Genomic DNA, 26,752 nt, shown 5'->3' with positions numbered 1-26,752 from the left:
TGAAATGATGTTTGAAATCACCTTCACTGTTGTAGGTGCTCATCTCTGATTTTAGATGACCCAGCAAACTTTATATGGAGTACTTTTACCAGGCTCACATTGACTGTCCATTTTTGCCTTTGCTTAAATCTCTCTAAACTAATCTGAATTTCAACACTTGTCAACTTTGGCATATTTCTTTTTAAATTTAAGAGTACCCAATTCTTTTTTTCCAATTAAGGGGCAATTTTGCTTGGCCAATCCACCTATCCTGCACATCTTTGGGTTGTTGGGGTGAAACCCACGCAAGCACTGGGAGAACGTACAAACTCCACACGGATAGTGACCCAGAGCCGGGGTCGAACCTGGGACCTCGGTCTCGTGAGGTAGCAGTGCTAACCACTGCACCACCGTGCTGCCCTACTTTGGCATATTTATTCTTGTTTTACAAATATAAAATAATCTTCAATCACCTGCAATGTGTGATCACTGAGGTCTAAACTCATTTATTCTATTTATTCTCTCTAATTGGTGCTTATTTCTTTCTGGGTAAATTGTGTTACCGTTTGCTATTTGGCTTTCAAGTTTAACAAAAACAGTAAGATTCACTGTCACTATATTCAGTGGCCAACTCCATAGCAGTGAATTGACATGAGCGCAAAGTAGATGATGAGTTGCCTTTTGTTTGTTGTGCTTCCATTGCTGCCTTGATCTTTCTGCTAAATTAAATTGACCAAACATGGTCCCAAGAAAGACTGATATTCATTTTTCTTGCTTTAAGACGTTTGTTGTTTAGTATGTACAGAGTAACTAGTTATGATCATAACTTTTTAAAATAAATTTAGAGTACCCAATTAATTTTTTCAAATTACGGGGCAATTTAGCGTGGCCAATCCACCTACCCTGCACATCTTTGGATTGTGCGGGCAAAACCCACGCAGACACGGGGAGAATGTACAAACTCTACACGGCCAGTGACCCAGAGCCGGGGTGGAACCTGGGACCTCAGCGCCGTGAGACTGCAGTGCTAACCACTGTGCTGTAGTGCTAACCACTGTGCCACCATACTGCCCTTGATCCGAACTAATGCAGTATAATCAATGAATCTTTCATCTCACCATTCTCCTCGCTGGACATGCCTTGACAGCATGCTTATTTTTGTTTAACTTTAATAAACTTTGAATGTGTTTCTCTTGTCCAAATAAAATAGATTTAACCAAATTCTTAATTGGACAAGATTTATGGTGCGATAACTCCTACATTCAAAGAGTTGCTTAAATATGCTGGGAATGCACAAAATCAAATGCAGTTACTTCTGAAAAGTCAGAAAAGACCACCGTGAAACTTAATTTCTTGAGGGAAGGGGCGGCACGGTAAGCACAATGGTTAGCACTGTGGCTTCACAATGCCAGGGCCCTGGTTCGATTCCTGCTTGGGTCACTGAAATGAAATGAAAATCACTTACAGTCACAAGTAGGCTTCAAATGAAGTTACTGTGAAAAGCCCCTGGTCGCCACATTCCGGCGTCTGTTCGGGGAGGCTGGTGCGAGAATTGAACCGTGCTGCTGGCCTGCCTGGGTCTGCTTTCAAAGCCAGCGATTTAGCCCTGTGCTAAACCAGCCCCTGTCTGTGCGGAGTCTGCACGTTCTCCCCGTGTCTGTGTCGGTTTCCTCTGGGTGCTCCGGTTTCCTCCCACAAGTCCTGAAAAATGACCTTGTTAGGTGAATTGGACATTCTGAATTCTCCCTCTGTGTACCCGAACAGGCGTCAGAGTGTGGAGACTAGAGGATTTTCACAGTAACTTCATTACAGTATTAATGTAAGTCTACTTGTGGCAATAAAGATTATTTTTTAAAAAACTAGATGGATTCAAAGAAAACAAAACATGAAAAAGGCTCCTGAACTGGACAAGTAGAATTTTCATTTTAAAAATGGAATAAAATTGTATGTAATACATTGCATGTTTGCCAAGTTCAGCTCTGGGGAATGGAACGTTTAACTTCACTTTTTGCCAAGGACCGCTTATTTCAGAAGAACATTCACAGATGTAATTTTACACTTCTTGCCATTTTAGCACCTATGAACGAAGGTCGGGAGAACTTTGATCCCGTCAGCCTTGGTTTGATCTGAACTCAGACCCAAAAGGAATCGCAACAAAAACCTTACCATTGTGCCTGCTGGATCCTGGAAATATATTTTTTGATGCATACTGGTTTCTGAATACAAACAAGATACAAATTCTGATCCCGATTTTTATTTTGCTTACAGGTTTTCATTTGAGGCCCCTCCAAGTCGGTTGTATTTTTTTGGGACTTTGACATTTTGTGAATAATGTGCGTTCTCACCAAATGTTTGTTGGAAATAATTTTTTCAATAAAACCCAATATCTGGAACACCCATGACTTTAGAAATGTTTCTTTACTATACCTAACTAAACATAATTACTCCTTTTTTTGATTCTCACTTTCAGGCATTACACCCTTTTGCAGAGGACGACACGTGTAGGACAAGTCAAGGGTCACCAGCATTCCAACCTCCAGAAATCGCAAATGGCCTAGATACGTTTTCAGGGTTCAAAGTGGACATTTGGTCTGCAGGAGTGACATTGTAAGAAATGTTCTGCGTGATTAGTTACAGATGCACAAAAATGCAAATAATTTGCAGTGTGAGGTGCATGATAAAAAAATATTCTTAATTGAATGTTAAAATATCCCGCAATGCATACTTCAAGTAACATTGGCTTTGCATTATCCGCGTGTTTTATATGTTCAATGCCATGCAGTTTTACAACATTTTGGAAGTATGTAGTCAGATGTAAATGATTCATCATTGTGATGAAGAAGAGCCCTCCTTTCTCTGACCCAAGTATTTAACTGTAAACCTGATGAGGTGCAAAGTTTAACATTTCCATTGAAAACACTTAATTTTACGGGTGGCCCGGTGGTGCACTGGTTAGCTTTGCTGCCTCGCGTCGCCGAGGACCGTGGTTCGATCCCAAACCCGTTCACTGTCTGTGTGCATATTCCCCCGTGCCTGCATGGGTATCACCCCCACAACCCAAAAAGATGTGCAGAGTAAGTGGATTGCACATATCTTTTTATTAAAATAGTAAAAAATATATACAAGGCCAAATGGTACAAACATAATTTTGTGTTGGAGAAACAGGGTACCCTCCCCTCAGTACCAACGTACGGGGAGGGGGCGGGTAGGATACTCTGATTATTGAAATAGTTTACAACACAATTGTAGAAAAAACAAATGGTGCAAGCACAAACTTTGCGCTGGAGAGACCCAATACCCCCTCCTCTGAAGAGAAAGGAAGGGGTGTGGTGGGGAGAGAGGGGAATGCTAAATTGTTCCGTAATTGGGAAAAAAAGAATTGACTACTCTTTAAATAAAAAAGAAAACACTTAACATTATTTCACTATTAATCAGCATTCCTGTTCTTCCTGATTATTGACAAATATTAATACTACAGATTTACACACACCATGAAATGCAACCGTATGTTGTCATAAACTCAATGTAACTTTTGTTTTCCAGATACAACATCACAACGGGACTTTATCCATTTGAGGGCGATAACATCTACAAATTGTTTGAAAACATAGGGAAAGGGGAGTACACCATTCCAGAGGAATGTGGACTGTTGCTGTCAGATTTACTGCAAGGTAAGCACAGAAAGGTATACGTAGAGGTCTTGGGAGAGATGAACTTTAATTGAAATTGCAGCCACAGGACGCCATGTCTGAACGACTGGATTCAATTTTTTGAAGAGGTGACCATGTGTGTGGATGAGGGAAATGCATTTGACATGGCCTACTTGAACTTCAGTAAGGCTTTTGATAAGGTCCCAAAAGATAAGAGGGAAGGTAACTGCTCTTGATGCCAAGATAATATTTGACCGAGTGTGGCATCAAGGAGCCCTAGCAAAACTGAAGTCAATGGGAATCGGGGGTGGGGGGGGAACTCTCAGGTGGTTGGAATCATACTTAGCAGGAAGCAAGATGACTGTGCTGGTTGGAGGCATATCATTTCATTCCAGGACATCACTGCAGGAGTGCCTCAGAGTAGTGTCCAAGGCCCAAACATCTTCAGCTGCTTCATCAATGTTCTCCCTTCCATCATAAGGCCAGAAGTGGGGTTGCTTGTTGATGCTTGAACGATGTTCAGCAACACCCATAACTCCTCAGATACTGAAAGAGTCTGTGCCCATATGTCGCAAGGCCTGGACAAAATTAAGGCATGGGCTGATGAGTGATAAGTAACACATCCACCATCTACATTGCATGCAATGACCATCTATACGCAAGAATCCATCATCTTCCCTTGAAATTGATTGGCATTACCATCATTAAATCCCTCACTATCAATATCTTGGGGGGGGGGGTCATCTTTGACTTGAAACTGAATTGGACCAGTGTCTGCGTGGGTCTCATCCCCACAACTCAAAGATGTGCAGGGTAGGTGGATTGGCCATGCTAAATTATCCCTTAATTGGGTACGCTAAATTTATTAAAGAAAATATACTGAGCTATATCTCTGCTCCTTTTTGCTCCTCTCTTGAACTTTTGACTGTCTTTGTGTTGTCAGGTTCCACAAACGAATTGTGAAAAATTAACTTTGAGGCAGCTTGTTCAAGGAACAGCTCCTGCGTGTCCTTGATAAGTATGTACCAGTCAGGCAGGGAGGAAGTGGTCGAACGAGGGAACCGTGGTTTACTAAAGTAGTTGAATCACTTGTCAAGTGGAAGAAGGAGGCTTATGTAAAGATGAGACGTGAATATTCAGTTAGGGCGCTAGAGAGTTACAAGTTAGCCAGGAAGGACCTAAAGAGAGAGCTAAGAAGAGCCAGGAGGGAACATGAGAAGTCTTTGACAGGTAGGATCAAGGAAAACCCTAAAGCTTTCTATAGGTATTTCAGGAATAAAAGAATGACTAGGGTAAGAGTAGGGCCAGTCAAGGACAGTAGGGAAGTTGCGTGTGGAGTCCGAGGAGATAGGAGAGGCGCTAAATGAATATTTTTCATCAGTATTCACACAGGAAAAAGACAATGTTGTCGAGAATACTGAGATACAGGCTACTAGACTAGACGGGATTGAGGTTCATAAGGAGGAGGTGTTAGCAATTCTGGAAAGTGTGAAAATAGATAAGTCCCCATGGCAGTATGGGATATATCCTAGGATTCTCTGGGAAGCTAGGGAGGAGATTGCAGAGCTTTGTCCTTGATCTTTATGTCGTCATTGTCTACAGGAATAGTGCCGGAAGACTGCAGGACAGCAAATGTTGTCCCCTTGTTCAAGAAGGGGAGTAGAGACAACCCAGGTAACTATAGACCAGTGAGCCTTACTTCTGTTGTGGACAAAGTCTTGGAAAGGATTATAAGAGATAGGATTTATAATCATCTAGAAAGGAATAATTTGATTAGTGATAGTCAACACGGTTTTGTGAAGGGTAGGTCATGCCTCACAAACCTTATTGAGTTCTTTGAGAAGGTGACCAAACAAGTGGACGAGGGTAAAGCAGTTGATGTGGTGTATATGGATTTCAGTAAAGCGTTTGATAAGGTTCCCCACGGTAGGCTTTTGCAGAAAATACGGAGGCATGGGATTGAGGGTGATTTAGTGGTTTGGATCAGAAATTGGCTAGCTGAAAGAAGCGAGAGGGTGGTGGGTTGATGGGAAATGTTCAGCCTGGAGTTCAGTTACTAGTGGTGTACCGCAAGGATCTGTTTTGGGGCCACTGCTGTTTGTTAGTTTTATAAATGACCTGGAGGAGGGTGTAGAACGATGGGTGAGTAAATTTGCGGATGACACTAAAGTTGGTGGAGTTGTGGACAGTGCGGAAGGATGTTGCAGGTTACAGAGGGACATAGATAAGCTGCAGAGCTGGGCTGAGAGGTGGCAAATGGAGTTTAATGCAGAAAAGTGTGAGGTGATTCATTTTGGAAGGAGTAACAGGAATAGAGTACTGGGCTAATGGTAAGATTCTTGGTAGTGTGGATGAGCAGAGAGATCTCGGTGTCCGTGTACATAGATCCCTGAAAGTTGCCACCCAGGTTGATAGGGTTGTTAAGAAGGCGTATGGTGTTAGCTTTTATTGTAGATCGTCTTTGTTACCACCTCAAAAAAATCGATCAAGTTAGTGAGGCATGGCCTCCACTTTACAAAACAAGGGTTGATCCCCTGACTTGATGGTAATGCACAGTATGAAGTCTCACAACACCAGATTAAAGTCCAACAGGTTTATTTAAAACCAAAGAGAAAATGCTGGAACATCTCAGCAGGTCTGGCAGCATCTGTAGCGAGAGAAAAGAGCTCATGTTTCGAGTCCAATTACTCTTTGTCCAAGCTTTTGAAGCGCTGCTCCTTCACCAGGTGAAGTGGAGGCACTTGATGGTAATGGAAGAGTGGGGAAATGCCAGGCCATGAGGTTACAAATTGTGTTGTATACAGCTCTGCTGCTGCTGATGGCCTACAGTGCCTCATGAGTTGTTGAGTGTGTTCAAGCTCTATCCCATTGAATGCAGTGGTGGTGCGCGCAACACCATGCTAAATGGAATAGATTTTAAACAGATCTAGCAACTCGGCTGGGCATCCATAAGGCGCTGTTGGCTATCATCTGTAGCAGAATTCTATGCAATTTGTAACCTCATGATCCGATGTATTTGTGCACGTTGTGCGGCACGGTACCACACTGGTTAGCACTGTTGCTTCAGAGCACCACGGTCCCAGGTTCGATTCCTGGCTTGGGTCACTGTCCGTGCGGAGTCTGCATGTTCTCCCCGTGGCTGCATGGGTTTCCTCCCACAAGTCCCGAAAGACATGCTTCTTAGATAAATTGGGACATTCTGAATTCTCCCTCAGTGTACCCGAATAGGCGCTGTGTTTGACGACTAGGAGTTTTTCACACTAACTTCATTGTAGTGTTAATGTAAGCCTACTTGTGAGAATAAAGATTATTATTATTACATCCGAGTTGCAATTAGTAAAAGGCCATACGTTTTTTTTGTTTTATCAGAAATATGGTAAGAAACACATCAATGCAATCTTTATGCACACCGTTTATGTCATCTAAATGAAACCTTCACTGGAATTTTACTGTCATTCGAAACTAGATTGGCATATCAGTGGAGTTGCTTCAATTCGCAGTGATCTGGGTATATTCCTGATCACGGTTGCCAAGTTCTAATTGTTTTGGAAAATTATCATTTAAGATTCAGGATCACAACTCTTCCTATATACTTCTGGGCCTCAACTGCCTGAAGAGTTTGAGGGTAATAGGTAGCCCATGTGAGTAGAAGCAATATGTTCACACCTGAAAAAATATTGTTTGTAAATGGTCGAGAATATAACGAATGACGTTATATCACAGTAAAAAAATTCTGAAAAAATTCCTATGGGACTGTGGCCAATCTAAACAAGTGTTGAGTTTTAGGCAGAGATATTCTGTCCTTGCGTGTTGCAAGCTATACTCCAGTGATACAGTAGGTGGCATGCTGCATTGGCCAGAATATTACAAATCCTGTGCAAAACGCTTAAAATATCACATTTTGCTATTGTACAAAACATTATTGCATGCTGCTTGCCTAATTTGGACAAAAGGTATTAATTTATAGTTAAACTTTATAAAATGCTCCTATGCATCTGACCAGTGCAGGGAGGAGGATGCCATCAAAACCTTCCTCTTTCACAATATAACTATGAAAACTGCATAATCACAAATTAATTTGTAAGAACATGTATGGAGCAACTAAAATATTTCAGAGTTTTGAGAATCACTGGATCATAAATAATAATGGATTTCCAATGGCAGGAATTTAGAGGATACGTTATTTTTCTTTGTCATGTATAATTTTAATTAATAATTTTTTATTGTCACAAGTAGGCTTACATTAACACTGCAATGAAGTTACTGTGAAAATCCCCTAGTCGCCACATTCCGGCGCCTGTTTGGGTACACTGAGGGAGAATTCAGAATGTTCAAATTACATAGCGTGTCTTTGAGGACTTGTGGGAGGAAACCAGAGCACCCGTGGGAAACCCACGGAGACACTGGGAGAACGCGCAGACTCCGCTCAGGCAGTGACCCAAGCCGGGAATCAAACCTGGGAGCCTGGGGCTGTGAAGCCATAGTGCTAACCGCTATGCTACTGTGCTGTTTATATTGTTGTTTCTCTATTTTCCTTTCTGGCCACCTGTTTCTTTCATCCTCTGCTCTCTTGGTTTTTTTTCCCTTTTTTGTTTGGAAGGTGATGTGGTGGAGAAGGTAACTGGTAAGAGCTGCATCATGTTCTCTTTCAGCAAGTGTGGGTAACTTCGTTTTTTAGCCTTCAGCTCTTCTGATGTTGCCATTCCCCTCTTGCTTCCTCCTCCATCCTAGCTGCAGAGATAATAATGCATTAGGTATGAGTTTTCAAAGTTCCTTAGGTTTGGGAATGGTCCCATTAGATTGGAAGTTGGCCAATGTTATGTTACTTTTTAAGAAAGGAAACCATGAACTAAAGGCCAGTTAGCTTAACATCAGTTGTTGGGAAAATGCTAGAATCTACCATTAAGGAATTCTTAACAATGGACTTTGAAAAGCATAGTCATTAGAGCACGCCAGCATGGTTTTACTAAATCCTGAGAGACAAATTTATTTGAATTTTTTGTGGGTACGACTGAAAGGGTAAATCAAGGGGAGCCAGTAGATGTAATATATCTGGATTTCCAAAAGGCATTCGGTAAGGTGTGTCACAAGTTCAGTAGGTAAGAGTCAGGGTAATATTTTAGCATGGATAGAGGATGGATCATAAAAATAGAACAGCAGATTTCATTTTGAAAAGGTGTGAAACTTGTAAGTGTTGATGTTCAAAGGTGCTCATAGAAAAAACACAGAAGGTTAGAATGCAGGTGCAGCAAACAATTTGGAAGGCAAATTGCACATTGGCCTTTATTGCCAGGGGATTGGATCACAAGAATAAAGAAGTCTTGCTGCACTTACACAGGGTTTTTGTGAGATCACATTTGGGAATACTGCGTGCAACTTTGGCCTTCACATTTAAGAAAGGATATACTTGCATTGGAGGCAGTAGAGTGAAGGTTCTCTAAATTGGGCCTTGGGATGAGGGGGGTTGTCCTCTGACAATTGGGTTACATTATCGAGTTTAGAAGAATAGAGGTGATCTCATTGAAACATACAAAATTCTGAAGGGGCTTGAGAGGGCATACGCTGAGAGATTGTTTCTGCTGGTTGGGGAATCTAAAACGCAGGGTCAGTGAGTCAGGATAAGGGGCTGAAATGAGAAATTACGTCACTCAAAGGGTGTTATGATTTTTTAGAATGCTCACTCCACAGGGTTTTGGATGCACCTTCAATACATCTTTCAATACATTTAAGGCTGCACCAAATTTTTGGTCCAGATGATATGGGGAGCAGGTGGGAAAATGGAGTTCTGGCCATGATATTGAATGGAGGAGCAGGCTCGATTGCCTGTTTAATTTTCTCCTCCTACTACTTGTGTTCATGTGGCGTGTTAGAAAGTTCTTGTGTGTTGGGAAAATAGGTTACATGGCTAATTTAATGGCCCCCAAAGTAGCAGAAATGTGCAGTGGAAATTCTCCATGAGCCATAATTGGGCATTTTATTCCAGCCAGATTTCTTCACGCAGAAGGTCTCACTAAACAATTTTGGGCAGGTTAGTGGCAAGTGGCATTCACACCACACATATGCCAAGCAATTACCATCTCCACCGCTGCTCACTATCAACCTCCTGGGAGTCATCATCAGCAGAAACTGAACTGGACCAACCATATAAATACTGTGGCTACAAGTGCAGGTTACTGATTGGGAATTCTGTGGAGAGTAACCCACCATTTGATAAACACACCAAACATTTTCAGTGGGATATCAATGGCGCAACAGGGTGGGGGTTTGGCCGTACACTGGTATGGGGGTAGGGTTACGCGTGTGAGGGATGCGGGTTACTGCCAGGGGCACAGTGCTGTCTACTTACCTTGGCCCCCCTGAGTAGGTCGTGTAGTTTCTTCTGGCGCAGCTGGCCCTTCCGGATGGTGTTGCCCACGGCCTCTGCTACCTGCACTCAGGCACGACGAACGGCGGAGGCTGGCAGGCTCCTTTCCGGGCCAGGGTACAGGGTCACCTGCCCCTCCTCCACTGCGTCCAAGAGGGTCACCAGTCCATCATCGGTAAACCTTCGGGCTGCTCTCCACGCTGCCATCTTGCTGGCTGGGATGGTGTGCGTGGGGAGTGAAGTGTAAGTATGCGGCTGCAGTTCGTCAGCCTCTTGAGTGTCAGTTGCAAAACCAGCGAATCCGGCACCGTTTCTCATTTGAATCGACTGTGTTCCACATGGCGCCGGCGCTAACCCCTGAGTAGTGGAATCGGTCCAGGCGTGGCACCAGTTTTTCTGTTGTGAAAGTCTACGAATTTTGTGTTGGCGTCAACACGTCTCAGAAACTGAGAAACCCGCCGAAGGTCTTTTTAATCATAATGGAAAAGTTGACATTCCACAAGTTTTCCAGGGTCAGACCGGTTTTATCTGCCATCAAAAAACCTTTTCTGGCCCTAGAAAACTAACTATATGTTGGTAAAATGTCAACTGTTTGCATGATAATTAAAAGACCATAACTATTCTGTTCAGACTGTGTTATCCCTCATGAGCAAGTCACTGTTTTGGGGGAGTTTTAGCAGTGGTATTACAATTCAAAGGAATAAAATGCAAGAGGAATGTTTGCAGTACTAGGAAATTGGATTAACTGAGATTCTCGTGCAGAGAGCTGGCATATACATGATGGGCCAAATTAAGTTCATAATTTAAATGTGCATCCGAGGATGTGAGAAGTTGCTGTCAGTTTCACAGTTGCATTAATGTCAAATGCTGACAGTTTCACTGACGTTATAACTGCAAAATCCGAGCTAGTGTGTATGGGCTGTTGCTTGGTTTTTGCATTATACTTTCACAAGTAGCTGCAACATCTATTGACTTAGCACATCTCTACAGTTCATTCTTGCGACATGGCTACTCGATATACAAGAACCCATAAAGTAGGAGCAGGAATAGACCGTATGGCCCGTCAAGCCTGCTCTGCCATTCAGTATGATCACAGCTGATCTTGGGTTTCCGTTCCACTTTCCAGTCTGCTCCCCGTTTCCCTTGATTTTTTTGAGAGACCAAAAACATGTATCTCCCAGCCTTAAATATATTCAACAATGGAGCATCCGCAACCCTCTGCTTCACAGTGAGTGAAGTCATTTCTCGACATCTCAGTCCGAAATGATCGGCCCCTTATCCAGAGACTGTGACCCTGTGTTTTAGATTCCCCGACCAGGGGATACAATCTCTCCGCGCCTAAACTCTCAAGCTCCTCCAGAATCTCAAAAAGTTTCAATGAAATTGCCTCTCATTCTTCAACTCCAGAGAATATATGTATTTTTTGTGATTTATGCTTTTATTGCTACTAACCTTTATTTATTTGAACTGGGCTCTTTGCCAGCTGGACAAATGTGGAAACTTGATGGGAGTGGCTTTCCGTCCAGAATGGGCGTATTAACTGGTTCAGTACAAAAGGAGCAAATATCAACAGAAACTGCATTTCTTTCGATCAATCGATGATCCTCTTATTCCAACAAAGAAATCTGGCTAACTCTTTGCATGATTGGAAATGTTACATCCACACACCACATTTTAAATGTGATAAATAAATCATAATGCCATAATAAACATGATTAATTTACCAAAGTAATAAGATTCCTATAAATCTCCCAGAATTGTCCCTGAACTAATTTCCTGCACTTTTACGTGGAAAAATAAACAGTTGAGCTGCTGATGGGGCCTTTAAATCCATACATCATGGCATCGACTAACCACCTGTGCTATTGTTTTAGAGGCTGAGTGTCAGTGGTGGTAAAAGTAGCATTAATTCAGGAAACTTGCAATCATCATTGATAATGTGGATGGAACAACACAGAAGTACAAGGAAATTGTGGTCTGGTGTAAATTACTTGTACCATCATTTCCTCTTTTGTGCCATAACATGCTCTCTGTAACATAGAACTCTCCAACAAATCCGGGACCAGTATCGAGATGAATCTAAAATAGAAAGTAATGTTTCTCATTTTGTAGTATGTGACCATTGTGTGGGTGTGTGTTTTTAAAAAACTTTAATCTTTATCTGCCCTTATAGGAATGCTTGAATATGATCCTGTGAAAAGATTTTCAATACAACAGATCAGACAGCACAAGTAAGTTTCTTCACATCAGCAAAATAGCCGAAGAGTAAGATGAATTAGTAAAACCTCAGTTGCTCATACCAATAACCAATATTCTTTAATATATTTAAAAAACATCCAAAAGTTTGGGTAGAAGAGTGCCTCTGTGCTTGCTTAGTGTGGTTGCTGGTGCTAATTCTTATCCCAATATATTTTTAGATTTAATTGTTGTCACTTTACCCACCAACACCTCTCCTGTCGGCACTAACTCCAGATTCCACCCACCCACACCTCTCCTGTCGGCACTAACTCCAGATTCCACCCACCCACACCTCTCCTGTCGGCACTAACTCCAGATTCCACCCACCCACACCTCTCCTGTCGGCACTAACTCCAGATTCCATGCTGAGTTATGATTTCACAGATTCCAAGAAATTAGAACACCATTTGGTCTGTTTAGCTGGTTCCACATTTCGCTCAACTACTCTGAATTTTAGCTACTCTATTCACAATTCCCTACCCGTTTCCCATTGCCATATTTTAGTGACTTTATTACCCGTTTGTGGCTGAGACCTGGCTCCCTACAATATTGATCATATCCTAACTGGCTCTCTAAGCTTAAGTTTTCATAGTGTGTGTGGAACAATAAACTTGTATGTTTTACTTTTGGATCCTAAATAGTGACCTTTTCAAATAGTCAACAGGTGTGCGCCTTAATTTGAAGCTAAAACCATAAGTCTGTTTTTAAAGTTTGATATTTAAGGGCAAGTTTGAACGGTATATCCTTCCTCTGGGCATTTTTAAAAAAATAATTAAGTACACCTTAGCGCAGAGTCTCTTGGAAGAGCATAATGTCTTTCCTGCCCTGATCCCTAACATTTAAAAAAATTGATATTTAATAAATATAAATTTGTTACTTTAGAAATTATGCCTATAAATTCTGTTTGAGTGGATTGTTTTTGGTCCTTTACTAATTGTACAGTTTGAAACACAAGTTCTTTTTTAGCTAATAGCATTAATGTTAAAATTAGCAACATCTCTCTCCCTCCCCACCCCCAAAAGAAAAAGTTATAACGTTTTAAACATTAGACACCCTAGGCTAAGAAGTATGAAGTTCTATAATGCAAATCCCAGACTATTGCCCTTTTACATGAAAATATATTTTTGCCATCTCCTGTGGTTTAAGAAGGCTTCACACTGTTATATATCCGTTGGTTAGGTTTCAGGGGCTACAGTTAGTTGCTGGAGAGCGCGTGGGTAACATGAAAACTGATTGACACTGACTGAATTATAAATGAGTCGATAGAAGCTGTTCACCTAATTTGCCATTAAGCAATTTCACAGTCAACCTTGTTGTTTAGCAGGTGGCATAGCTGAGTGGGGGCAGCTTGCACTGCGTTGTCAGTAGTGATGCTCAGTGAGATGGCCCAAATAACCTTTCGAATTGTTGCTGGCAGGAGTGCTGTATTTTGACGCACACCTCCACATAGTGTGGGTGTTTTTTAAAAAAAGGGCTTGTAGGCAGCATGGATTTTAAAGCAACGGGAATTATGTCAATTTGCTTTAGTTGCGCCTGGAGCTGGGTAATTTAGTGGAATTTGAACATCTGGGTTAAATTGAATGATAAAAATGTAACAAGCAAACACAATCCAGACAAACACAGTAATTATTCGAGGAAGGGAAACTGCAGGGGACTATGAGTTGAAAAACAACCTGCTTAAAAGTGAGAGGTGTTCATGCAGTTCTGGTCATCTCACTATAGGAAGGCGGTGGAAGCGTTGGAAAGGGTGCAAAGGAGATTTACCAGGATGCTGCCTGGTTTGGAGGATAGGTCTTATGAGGGAAAGTTGAGGGAGCGAGGGCTTTTCTCTTTGGTGCGTAGGAGGATGCGAGGCGTCTTAATAGAGGTTTATAAGATGATGAGGGGGATAGATAGAGAGGACGTTCAGAGACTATTTACTTGGGTGGATGTAGCTGTTACAAGGGGGCATAACTATAAGATTCAGGGTTGGAGATATAGGAGGAATATCCGAGGTAGGCACTTTACTCAGAGTGGTTAGGGTGTGGAATGGACTGCCTGCTGTGATAGTGGAGTCGGACACTTTAGGAACTTTCAAGCGGTTATTGGATAGGCACGTGGAGCACACCAGAATGACAGGGAGTGGGATAGCTTGATCTTGGTTTCGGACAAGGCTCGGCACAACATCGAGGGCTGAAGGGCCTGTTCTGTGCTGTACTGTTCTATGTTCTATGTGATAGTAGTAAAGCATAAAAGTTAACATCACAATGGAAGAGCAGGAGTTACCTGCTCACTATTTAATTCCAGTGCATCATGCTGATTCTGCACCTAAACTCCATTCACCTGCTTTTGCTTCATATCCCTCAATGCTTATACCAAACAAAAATCTATTAACCTCAGCATTGAAAATGTCAATTGGCTTACCAGTCACAACCTTTTGTGACTGTTCCAAATTTTCACTCCTCTGTGTAAAAACAAAAGTGCTTTGTAATTTCATTCCTCACTGGCCTGGATATAATTTTAAGATTAATTTATTTTGTCTGGATTTTCCCCAAAAGAGGAAATAGTTTCCCATCTATCAACTCTCTCTCTCTCTTATTTTAAACATTCCAATTATTACCACTCAACTGTTTAAACTCAGTAATATCCAATCTTTAGCAACTTGGTGCTGTATTGAAGTGCTATAATCCATAGGACTATGGATCAAGGGCTGAAAATCGGGGTTTCGCTGGATTGTTGTTTTTGGCTCACATAGGTACGACAAGTCGAATAGCCTCTCCCTAGTGTCCTAGGCCCAACTATCTTCAGTTGCTTCATCAATTACCTCCCTTCCATCATAAAGTCAGAAGTGGGGATGTTTGCTGATGACTGCACAGTGTTCAGCACCATTCGCAACTCCTCAGATAATGAAGCAGTCCATGTCCAAATGCAGCAAGACCTGGAAAATATCCAGGCTTGGGCTGACAAGTGGCAAGTTACATAGGTGCAACACAAGTGTCAGGCAATTACCATTGCCTACAAGAGAGGATCTAACTACCACCCATTGACATTCATTGGCATTGTCATCGCTGAATCCCCCATAATCAATATCCTGGGGATTAACATTGACCAGAAACTGAACTGGACTAGCCACATTAATACTGTGGCTACCAAGACAGGTCAAAGGCTAGGAATCCTATGGCGAGTAACTCGTTTCCTGACCCTCCAAAGCCTGTCCACCATCTACAGGGCACAAGTCAGGAGTGTAATGGAATACTCTCCACTTGCCTGGATGAATACTCTCCACTTGCCTGGATGAGCGCAGCTCCAACAGCACTCTGGAAGCGCGACATCATCCAGGACAAAGCAGCCCACTTGATTGCTCCCTCATCCACAAACATTCAAACCCTTCACCACCGACGAACAGTGGCAGCCGTGTGTACCATCTACAAGATGCACTGCAGTAACTCATCAAGGTTCCTCAGACAGCACCTTCCAAACCCATGACCACCACCATCTAGATGTTAAAGAGCAGCAGATACCTGGGAACCCCACCACCTGGAAGTTCCCCTCCAGTCACTCATGACCCTGACTTGGAAATATATCGCAGTTCCTTCACTGTCGCTTGGGCAACATCCTGGAATTCTGTCCCTAACAGCACAGTGGTGTACATACACCTTAAGGACTGCAGTGGTTCAAGAAGGTAGCTCACCACCACCTTCTGGAGGGCAACTAGGGATGGGCAATAAATGCTGGCCTAACCAGCGCCGCCCACATCGGAAAAATGAATTTTTAAAAACGCAAACAGAAAGGGGGACATGGGACACCTCTTTCTCATTCCCCGATGCAATGAAAAATACCCTGAATTCGTATCATTTATGCACACGCTTGCCATCAGCTCCTTGTGCAGCAACTTCACCCATGCTGCAAACTTCGACCCAATCCCAAACTTCTCCAACACCACAATCCGATAACTCCACTCCACCGATCAAACACCTTCTCCGGATCCACATCCGATGTCACCACCAACTCTGCTTGAGAAAACGCCACATTCCACAACCGCCGCATATTCGACTACAACTGTCTGCCCTTAATGAACCCCATCTGATCCTCCTCAATCATTTTCGGAAGACACACCTCCAACCTTAACGCCAGTACCTTTGCCAACATCTTTGCATCTAAGTTCACCAGAGATATGGCCTGTATGGCCCACACTCCACTGGGTCCTTAGACTTCTTTAGCAGCAATGAGGTGGAAGCTGGGCCTGTATGACCCACACTCCACTGGGTCCTTAGCCTTCTTTAGCAGCAATGAGGTGGAGGCTGGGCCTGTATGACCCACACTCCACTGGGCCCTTGGCCTTCTTTAGCAGCAATGAGGTGGAGACCTGCCCCATGGTTTCGGCAAAATCCCGTGACCATCGCGTCCTCGAACATTTCCACCAGCAACGGTACCCACTCATGGTAGTTCTGACCTATACAAATGACTATAAAATTCCTCAAACACCTTAGTAATCCGCTACTGGGCCACCATCAGCTTGCCTGCAGTATCCCAAACCCGTACTGTCTCCCCGCTGCAGCTTACCTCCGGAGCTTACCTGCCAACATACACCTGTTTTCTCCCCATACTCAGACAGTAACCTTCGCCCTTCTCAGCTGACACACTGCTTTCCCTGTGGGCAGCAGATCAAACCTCATCTGCAACTCCTTCCTCTTCACCATCCAGCCTCCACCCCAGCTTCTGACCCCACCCCATCTCCAGGACCACATCCATCCACTGTGAAGCGTGATCAGAAATAGCAATTGCCGATTTCTCTGCCCTCTTAATTCCAGCGAACAGCGCCTTCTCCACCACAAAAAATCAGTCCTCGAGTACAGCTGTGCACCGGGGGAAAAAAAGAATACTTCTGATCCCTCGGGTGTAAAAACCTCCACTGGTCGACCCCTCCCATTTCCCTCATTAACCCAGCCAATGCCTTTGCCTCTGCTGATGGAGTCGAGGAGCCCCCCCCCCCCCCCCCCCCCCCCCCCCCCCCGGCCAAATCAACTTCATGGGTATCCAGGGACTGGTTTAGCACTGTGGGCTAAACAGCTGGTTTGTAATGCAGAACAAGGCCAGCAGCATGGGTTCAATTCGCGTACCGGCCTCCCCGAACAGGTGCCAGAATGAGCGACTAGGGGCTTTTCACAGTAACTTCATTGAAACCTACTTGTGACAATAAGTGATTATTATTATTTGGAATGGCAGGCAACATTTTCCTCACGTACCGCATGTCATCCCAATTGGGGGCATATAAACTAACCAACACCACCAACCTCCCCTCCAGCACACCGTTACGACCAAGTACCTACCCCATGATCTACCACCACTGTCTCCATCTGAAACCTCACCTGCTTGCCCACCAAAATCGCCATCCCCCAGGCCCTATTGTCAAACCCCAAATGAAACGCCTAGCTCATCCAGCCCTTCTTTTTTTTCAAATAAACAGACAGTGACCCAGAGGTGGGATCGAACCTGGGACCTCGGTGACATGAGTCAGCAGTGCTAACCACTGCACTACCGTGCTGACCCCCCCCCCCCCCCCCCCCCAGCCCGTCTTAAGACTCATCTGGTCCTTCATCCTCAGATGGGTCTCTTGCAGCATCACCGCATTAGCTTTCAAACTCTTCAAGTGCGAGAAAATTCTCCGCTCTGCACGAGTCCAGCTAGCCCACGTCAACATTTTCCCCCTCCCGCTACATCCGCCATCCACATTACTCCAAGCCCTGCCCATCCGACAGAACCCATCCCATCCTTTAGTCACCGTCAACCCCCTGTCCCCCTCCTTCCCAGGATCCCCCACCCTCTTCTCCTGCAAACACCTCACCCAGTATCAATCCCCTCCCCCACCATTCAACGCCCAGGTCCATCGAAACCTGCCCAACACGACTCCAGCGAAAGCGCCCCCCTCCCCCACACCACACTCCCATTCACTACCCAACCTTCGTTCGCTTTCGTGGTGAACCCCTCTCCTCTCCTCCTAAACACCCCCTCAGCAACCCGGTCCCACAGGCCCAGGACCCTTCAACCCCCTTCAGAGCCTCCCAAATTCCCACCAAAAGCAAACTTCAACTCCCAGCCAAACAGTGAGGAGAATACATACACCGAACATATGAAAACACACCAAAAAAGAAAACAAAACACGAGAAACTCAGTGGGGTGCCATTCCTCCAGCACCAGATTTCAGTATCTGATGGGGTGGAGGAATGGCAATGGGGAGATGGTTTCTTAAAAGGAGTTTCCTCGCTGTGTAACCGATATTCCATACTCGGCAATATTTTTAATGAACTGAAAACGGAAAATGCTGGAAAATCTCAGCAAGCCTGGCATCATATTTGGAGAGAGAAACAGTTTTTGGGCAGAATTTACAACCCCGTCGCAGCGAGGGTGGGGCTAGAAAATGTAGCCAGCCATACAAAAGTCTTTGGAGGGGGGGGAGGCTGTAAAATTCTGGCTCATGTTCCGAGTCCGTATAACTCTTGAGAGCTAGAGAGAGGTAGAAATGTGATAAGTCAGGGTTAGCTGGGCGCTCAGGTGAGATTTTGAATATTTTAACTGGTATAGATTTACCCCAGGTTTTCTGCAGCAAGTGCTTTCCTACACCTCTGCAGAGGGAAGGAACCTATGAACATATGAATAGGAGCAGGAGTAGGCCATTCGGCCCCTCAAGCCCGCCCCACCATTCTATAAAATCATGGCTGATCTGATTGCGACCTCAACCCTATGTACCTATCTAACCCCGGTAACCTTTCAGCCCCTTGTAAATCCAGAATCTACCTAGCTAAGCCTGAAAAACATTCAAAGACTGCTTTCACTGCCTTTTGTGGAAGAGCGTTCCAGAGAGACTCAACCCTCGAAGCGACTTCTCCTTATCTCTGTCTTAAATTCTATAACTGGTCTACTTGTCATCACTCCACCTGTTTTGAGTAGTTGCATTTCTCCACAAGTGAGCACTTGCCTGTGATATTAGAAGCTGAGGAGGAAGTGATTCTTCCCACCCTCCCTGTCTGATGCACCAAAATGTGGTTATCATTGTATCAGTGGGTGACACTTTGTGGTATAAGATGCTTGTGGGTAGTTATTGTCTTCCAAACCTCTCTCCAGCTATAAAATTAGAACAAGAAAACATTTTACAATGCTAGCAGTGCAACAGCCTTCAAAACACAGCTTTCCGTGGTAAGGCATTGCATTGAGATGGAATATGTATGAAGATAATGTAAAACAGGATAATGTCAGAAAGTTCTGAATAATTGGCAGATTTGTGCAGTCTGCTTTTAAAATAAGATTTGGTTTTGTTTAAAAAAATAAAAACATAAGCTATCAATAGATTTGAGGGCTAGTAGGTTAGAACAGTTTCAGAAAGCAGTGGAAATATTCAGGATGATATGGTATCACCAATACTTATTTTATATGAAAAGCACTTTGTGGTTCTTGACAGATTCAGAATCATGAAGATCATGGATATTATTAAGTTTAATATGTGGGGTTGCATTTGAACTTTTTTAATACAACTTGTATTAGCAAACGTTTAAATGCATGGAATGGTGTGTATTGTTTACTTAGCCATTCTCTAAGATATACTTGTACCGAATAGCTGGTGCTATTACTTGAAATATAATAATTTAATATTAATTACTGTGCTTACAGTACATCACAAGCCAGATGTTTTTCACAGGTCCCTCATTAAGAGAAGACTTTTAAAATCAGTGACTTCCTGTTTGAAGGATGTCAGCCCAAGGGTGAATGAATTAATTGATGAAGGATTAGTGAGAGACTAGAAAATGAAGGTTCCTTGCGCAGGATGTCAAATTAATTTTGGCATTACTGATCAGACAGAGAGAGACTTTAACAGCACTATAATTTGCCCTCTAGGGAAATTAGCCACTGCCAAAAAAAGAAAATGTTTGAAATGTTAATTGTGAACAAGCAATGAATCTAAATTTGCTGAAATTTCTCGTGTACTTATTTTGTTTTTGCATTATTTACTACAATAATCTGCTCAAGGTTATTCCTTAAATACCTCATATTTTACCTTGAAAATTAATTTTCCTCCGAGCTGATTCAGTGCACTCCTAAAGCACTCCATAGTGGCCTGGCCCGCGATTGGGGCCCACTGATCGGTGGGTCGGCCTCTGGCTGGGGGCTTCCTTTCCTCCGCACCGCTCCTGTAGCCCTGCGCCATTTGGCGTTGGGGCCGGCGCGGGGAAGAAGGCCACTGCACATGTGCTAGTTGGCGCTGGCCCAACTGCACATGTGCGGACCCCGCGGCGCCGGGTTCACGCCAGGATCGGCAGCTGGAGAATGGGGTCCCAGAACGGGCGCTGACCCCGGAATAAAACACTCCCGTTTTTACGCCGGCGTCGACACTTAGCCTCCCGATCGGAGATTCCCGCCCAATATATCTTCAACCCCATGTGTATGTCGTAATTTTTACTTTGTTCTATGTAAACACAAAAGTAAAAGTGATTTCATTTTTGTGCTTTTTGTTTCCTGTTTCGATAGCTTTGTGATTAGCTGATTGGATAGTCTGGTGACATTCCCTGCTGGGAATGTGCAGTGAAGAAACCTGCAAGTAGTTGTGGGTACCTCTGCAAGGAGATTGACTCCCGCCAGAGAGATTGCTAGGAATATTAGGGAGACTTAATTCAAGTCAAGAAAGAAAGTTCTTGCTTCACTGTTGACCGCAAACCCCAGGCTCTTTGTCTGTTATGTGGCTTTCAATTTTTTTTCTTTTCCTGTTTTTCTTCTCCCCAGCAGGAAAACATTTTCAAATCAACAAGCTGCAGGAGGGAGAATTGCGGGATTTTTTTTGTCAATGCAGGAGAGAAACCAAGCGGACTTATAAGCAGTTTAAAAAATCAGTCACTTATCAAATTGTAAATTCATCCCTGCCCCTCCCACCCCAAAGAAAATCTGTTTACACAAAGGAATTATTTTCCTAATTGACTTGGATCCCAAGTAGAGGAACACCTTTCAGTGTTTTATGTATAGCTTAATGTTAGAATTTTCTCCGAGTAATGTACATGTTCAAAAATTCAATTTTGTTTCTGGAACTCAGTATGCAACTGCCTAGTTGTGTAATTAAAATTAGTCTATCCTCCATGTTCCCGTACCAGCCTCCCCGAACAGGCGGCGGAATGTGGCAACTAGGGTTTTTTTCACAGTAACTTAATTTGAAGGACTTGTGACAATAAGCGATTTTCATTTCATTTCATTTTCACGTTAGGTGAATTACTTTTCAGAAATACTAAACCTTTTTAAGTTGCTCTTTGGGGAGAAAAACCTCCAGAAACTTTAGTATCACCCTCTTGGCTAATGAAATGTTCTTTCTTTCCTGAAATATAGTTGGTTTCGGAAAAAACATCCTCAGGCAGAAAATCTTGTTCCTATTCCTCCAAGCCCAGAGACCAAGGACATGTGGAGAAGTATGACAGTGGTGCCTTACCTGGAAGACTTGCATGGTTATAATGATGAAGAAGATGAAGATCTGTTCAATGAAGATGAAATAATTTATACTCAGGATTTTACAGTACCAGGTATGTAGTTAATCTCACAACTGTTTTTAATGTTTCAAATTAATCAATACACAATCTCACAGACAATAGTAGATTGATATAAATTAACATTCCAGGTCGGAGGGAAGGTCATTGATCAGAAATGCTAGCCCTGTTTTTCTCTCCATGGATGCTGCCTAACTGGCTGACCAGCATTTCCTGTTTCATTTTGGGCGTCCAAAATTCACAGTTTTGCCTTTAGATTTGTAAGATTTGCTGATTTAGATTATTTGCGATTTACATTGTGGCCAGCAATTTGGTAATGTGTTTCCTGAAGTTGTATAGGTTTCTCTTTGGGACATTTTACCTGTACTATTGCTTAATGTACTAAATCTGTAAGCTTTTTTTAGCGGGCATTTTAAATGTATTAATACTCTGTTTAAAAACATTTCTGATCCTATTCAGGAATTTTCTGTGCTCAGTGTTAATTTAATAGAATTTAACTTTAGAGTTATCCATGGTAAAAGGGCAGTTTTTTCTTTAGTTTTTGAGCTTTTCTAGCCTTAGAATCAGGTTGAATAGAGTTGACTAGCTGCTGTGACACCCTAAACTTATTGTGCATTTTGTGTTTGTACATTTAGCTTCAATCCGATTCAGTTGGTATAAGATCTCAATCTTATAGGTCAGGAACTGAAAGAAATAATTTGCACTTGAAATTTGAGAAATATCCCTAAAACCCCTGAAGCCTTTACTTGGTTTAACCACATGAAGAAGCCAATTTCTTGTGGCAAATTTGGTCAGGTCTTGGGAACTCCTTCCGATGACTGGTGCATCAGGTCATGATAAATGGATCATGAGTTCTACGGAGATGCGTTAATGTGCTTTGTTGTTTTATCCAATGACTGGTAAATGTGATCAAAGTTATTTGTTTTCTAATCTTTTTTTCAGATTGTTTAATTGGCATTTTAAAGGCAAGTAGCAAATTAAACCTACAGACACATTTAGATTCAATGACATTCTCTTCAGCCTTTACAAAACTAAGTGTACAACTGTTAGAAAAGTTGCAAAGTATTGTTCCTAATCTACTTGGCTTCTCTTATTAGTATGGCAAGCCAATTTATTCATTGGCATTCAACTTTCTGCTTGGTGATCAAATAAGTGGCAGATGAGGCTGGATAAATTGATGGAATAGATTACCTCAGAAAATGTACGAAAGCGATGTATGCAGTTCAAGTGAAAATTGATAAATTAGTCTTTTATTCTAATAATGCCTCTTCCCAAAGGGCCACTCCCTGGCCTGCAGACCTGCACCCAGCTCAGGGTTTTTATACTGCGTAGTTTCCCCTTGTTAAGGAAACCCCACCGGGAGAGTTCAAACTCAGCCTTGTATGGGGAGAAACATAGGGAGCACGGTCCTTGCCCCCAAAGGCATCATAACATTTCTCCCCCGATGTTTTTGGGCGGAACATCGAGGCGGTAGCGTTGACGCCGTTGGCGAGAGTTGCTGGACGATTATGGCAGCGGGCCTGTGTCCATGTCCGAATTGGTGTCAGAACCTTCTGACATGGCTTCTTGCACCTCCACTTCTTGGGATTCGACGGACAGAGGCAACGGTGATTGACGTGGCGGCCTAGACAGTGACGGGGTCTTTTTTATGTCACAAGTAGGCTTACATTATCACTGCAATGAAGTTACTGTGAAAATCCCTCAGTCGCCACATTCCGGCGCCTGTTCGGGTACACGGGGAGAATTCAGAATGTCCAATTTACCTAACAGCATGTCTTTCAGGAGTTGTGGGAGGAAACCGGAGCACCCGGAGGAAACCCATACAGACACGGGGGTAACGTGCCGACTCCACACAGACAATGACCCAAGCCGGGAATCAAACCTGAGACCCTGGAGCTGTGAAGCAACAGTGCTAACCACTGTGCTACCGTGCTGTGGGCGGTACTGGATTGTTGTATCCAGAGTCTGTTCTGGAGGCTTCCGCATGCGGCGGCAGATCTGGTCCAGGTGGCGTCTGACTTCACGTCCCTGTACCTGGACCGATTAGGAAACTGGACCAGTTGGCACAGTACAAAGCCCGGACCCATGTGGCGCCGGCGCTGAAATTGGTTAGAAGTTGCAACAGTGAGCGTGGACCTGTATTCATGTCGGAGCGATCCTGTCGCTGGCGGATCCGAGCGCTTATGTCCAGGATAACGAGGCTGAGGCGTGACCGGAGCGGGCATCCCATCAGCAATTATGCTGGTGCTACACCTGTGGTAGCATGAGGGGTCGGCCGGGCCAGTTGCCTCTCCCAATGCCCTGTTGTCAGTTTCTTCATTACCCTTTTGAAAGTTTGGATCACCCACTCGGCCAAATCATTTGAGGCTGGATAACACTGGGCAGTCTGTACATGCTGAATTCCGTTCACGATCATGAACGACTCAAACTCCTTGCTGGTGAACATGGCACCGTTATCCAACATCAACACTTGGGTATTCCATGGGTGTTGAATGTGTGCCACAGCCAATGCATGGTTGTCTTTGTGGTCACAGTTTGTACCTTGTGGACTTTGAGTAGGTGTCTACCATGGCGAGGAATGTCGCCCCTTGGAATGGGCTGGCGAAGTCTATGTGGACACGGGACCAAGGTTTCAGCGGCCATTCCCAAGGGTGTATTGGCGTAACCGGTATGGCCTTCTGGTTCTCCTGGCATGGGCCGCAGCACTGGGCCACCGTCTTGATGTCCGAGTCTATTCCGGGCCACCAGACATAGCTGCAGGCCAACATCCTCACCTTGGAAATCCCCGGGTGTCCACTATGAAGGTCTTGCAACAAGAGCGCATGAGGTCGTCCCCGAACCTGGCCGTGTCCCCCATAATAAGACGCCGTGCTCCACACTCAGCTCCGTGAGCTTCATTGTATAAGTCGGCAGATCGTTGGGCAATGATCTGTATTGGCCCCCATTCTGGACTACGTGCTGGACCTGACATAGCTGTGGGTCCGCCTGAGTCCACTCTTTTATGCGAGCCATTGTGGTCGATGAGGAATCCATGTAGTGGAGCGGCCACTATTACTTCTCAAGTGATGCGGGAGCTGACGGGCTTGTGGAGAGGGTCAGGCGGCTCAGTGCATCAGCATGTGGGACTTGTGTGCCCGAGCAGTGTTCCAGCGTGTATTCATAAGCTGCTCCGAATAATGCCCATCGCTGGACCCTGGCGGACACGATCGGGGGAATTACTCGATCCTCTTTGAATAGCCCAAGTGAAGGTTTGTGATTGGTGTAGACTGTAAATGCATGGCCGTCGACATACTGGTGGAACTTCCTCATGCCAAACACAACTGCCATGCCCTCCTTCTCCATTGTTCTGGTCGCTCTGACCTGTTGGGCAGCCAGTGTGCGACAACGGCTACTACGCCGTAAGGGAAAGCGGCGCATGTCAGGAGAAGTGATTTTTCAGGGTCAGTGGATCAGCAGCTTCCTGGAGGATGGCTGCCGCTTGACTTTTGGAACGCCTTCTGGTGTGGGGGGACCCCATTCCCTCGGGTGTCCTTTTTAAATAATTGGTGGAGCGGGCTACGCAGCGTGGCTAAGTTGAATGAATTTCACGCAGAAGTTAATAAGTCCTAAAATGGAACCGAGTTCAGTTTTGTCTTAAGGAATGGGAGCCTGCTGGATGTCTTCCATCAGATGAAGCCCCTTCCTGTACCTTAAATAGGTGACTTTGGGGGTATTAAAAACGCACTTCTCCCTGTGAAGGCAGACTTTGTCTGTTCAAACGCTGGAAGACTTCAGCTAGGTTCACATAATGTTCTTTTTCCAAGGCCCTGGTGATGTGTACGTCATCCAAGTATACGGCCACCCTGGGTAGGCCCAGCAGGATGCCTTCCATCACGCATTGGAAAATCGCACGGGCTGTTGAGACCCTAAAAAGCAGTCGGGTGTATTTGTACAGCCCTCTGTGGGTGTTGACTGTAACATACCTCCGAGAGTCTGGGTCCAGGACCAGCTGTGGATAGCGGGACACATGTCGAGCTTTGTGAACGTTGTTCCCTGCTGGGTTTTAGCGTACAGGTCTTCGATGCGCGGGATTGGGTAACGGTCAAGGCGAGAGACCAGTTAACTGTCATCTTGTAGTCCCCACGTAAATATATGGACCCATCAGGTTTCAGCACTGGGACCAATGGCACAGCCCAGTTGGTGAAATGGACGGAGCGGATGATGCCTAAGCGTTCCAACTGATCCAGTTCTGCATCGACCTTGGGCCACAGTGTGTATGGTACTGGGCGGGCGTGCAAATAACGGAGATGCGCAGGCTCATTGTCCTAAGACCTTCAGCAGAAGTGCCTGGACACTTTGCCATTACTCCTAGGCCGTGGGGGTACATGCGGCAGACTCATTGTCAGTCCAATTTTAAGTGGCGCATCCAATCCTGGCCCGTAAGCTGGGTGGTCCTCTGTGGGCTGCTACCAAGGGCAAACATGCCGACTATTCCGCATATGCCACGGTCACGTGGATGGTTCCCTCAATGACCAAAGACTCCAGTGTACGTCGCCAAACGGTCATCTGTGTCCGGAAGGTCCAAAGTGTGGAGACTGGACTTGATCATGGCAAATGTCTGGCGACTGATGACTGAGACTGCCGCTCTGGAACCGTGCTCCATTTCGATGGGATGGACAGTCACCTTTAAAGCACTCCGGATGGATGCGACCTTGGGGGCTGAAATGCAGAGCAACTGCTGGTACTCATCTTCCTGGTCTTCAACATAGTATGTTTGGCGTCTAGGAGGGCGGTAACGCCTGGGGGTCCGGTGAGGAACGGCATCCTCACAGGCTTGTCTGGCATCTTGGCCCTGTTCATGGTGTCCAGCCTGTGGCCTGCAGCCGCCATCTTGGAGTTATGTTTCGGGGGTAACATTCCGCTTGCGCCCGGGCACGCGTAGCTACATCCTTGGGTCCCGTGGTCAGTTCCGCTTCTTGGAAATTCGGGCCTGGGGGCAGTCGGTCAGTGATTGCTTCGGTGGCCAAGGTACAGGACCGACGAGC

At 44.4% G+C, this 26,752-nt stretch overlaps 1 protein-coding gene across 3 annotated transcripts in view; it reads left to right on the top strand.

Moving 5' to 3' along the window:
* stk11 (serine/threonine kinase 11) overlaps positions 1-26,752 on the top strand; it is a 150,641-nt gene that overhangs the window by 57,400 nt on the left and 66,489 nt on the right. For all 3 annotated transcript variants that reach the window (XM_038778216.1, XM_038778214.1, XM_038778215.1), the window contains exons 5-8: positions 2,450-2,586; positions 3,523-3,650; positions 12,167-12,224; positions 21,574-21,764. In XM_038778216.1, the coding sequence (XP_038634144.1) occupies positions 2,450-2,586; positions 3,523-3,650; positions 12,167-12,224; positions 21,574-21,764 (514 nt within the window). The remainder of the gene's footprint in view (positions 1-2,449; positions 2,587-3,522; positions 3,651-12,166; positions 12,225-21,573; positions 21,765-26,752) is intronic.

The sequence above is a fragment of the Scyliorhinus canicula genome, chromosome 18, assembly GCF_902713615.1.
Source record: "Scyliorhinus canicula chromosome 18, sScyCan1.1, whole genome shotgun sequence".
Taxonomy (NCBI): domain Eukaryota; kingdom Metazoa; phylum Chordata; class Chondrichthyes; order Carcharhiniformes; family Scyliorhinidae; genus Scyliorhinus; species Scyliorhinus canicula.
The sequence above is the reverse complement of the archived record's forward strand: the minus strand, read 5'-3'. Positions and strand labels throughout refer to the sequence as shown.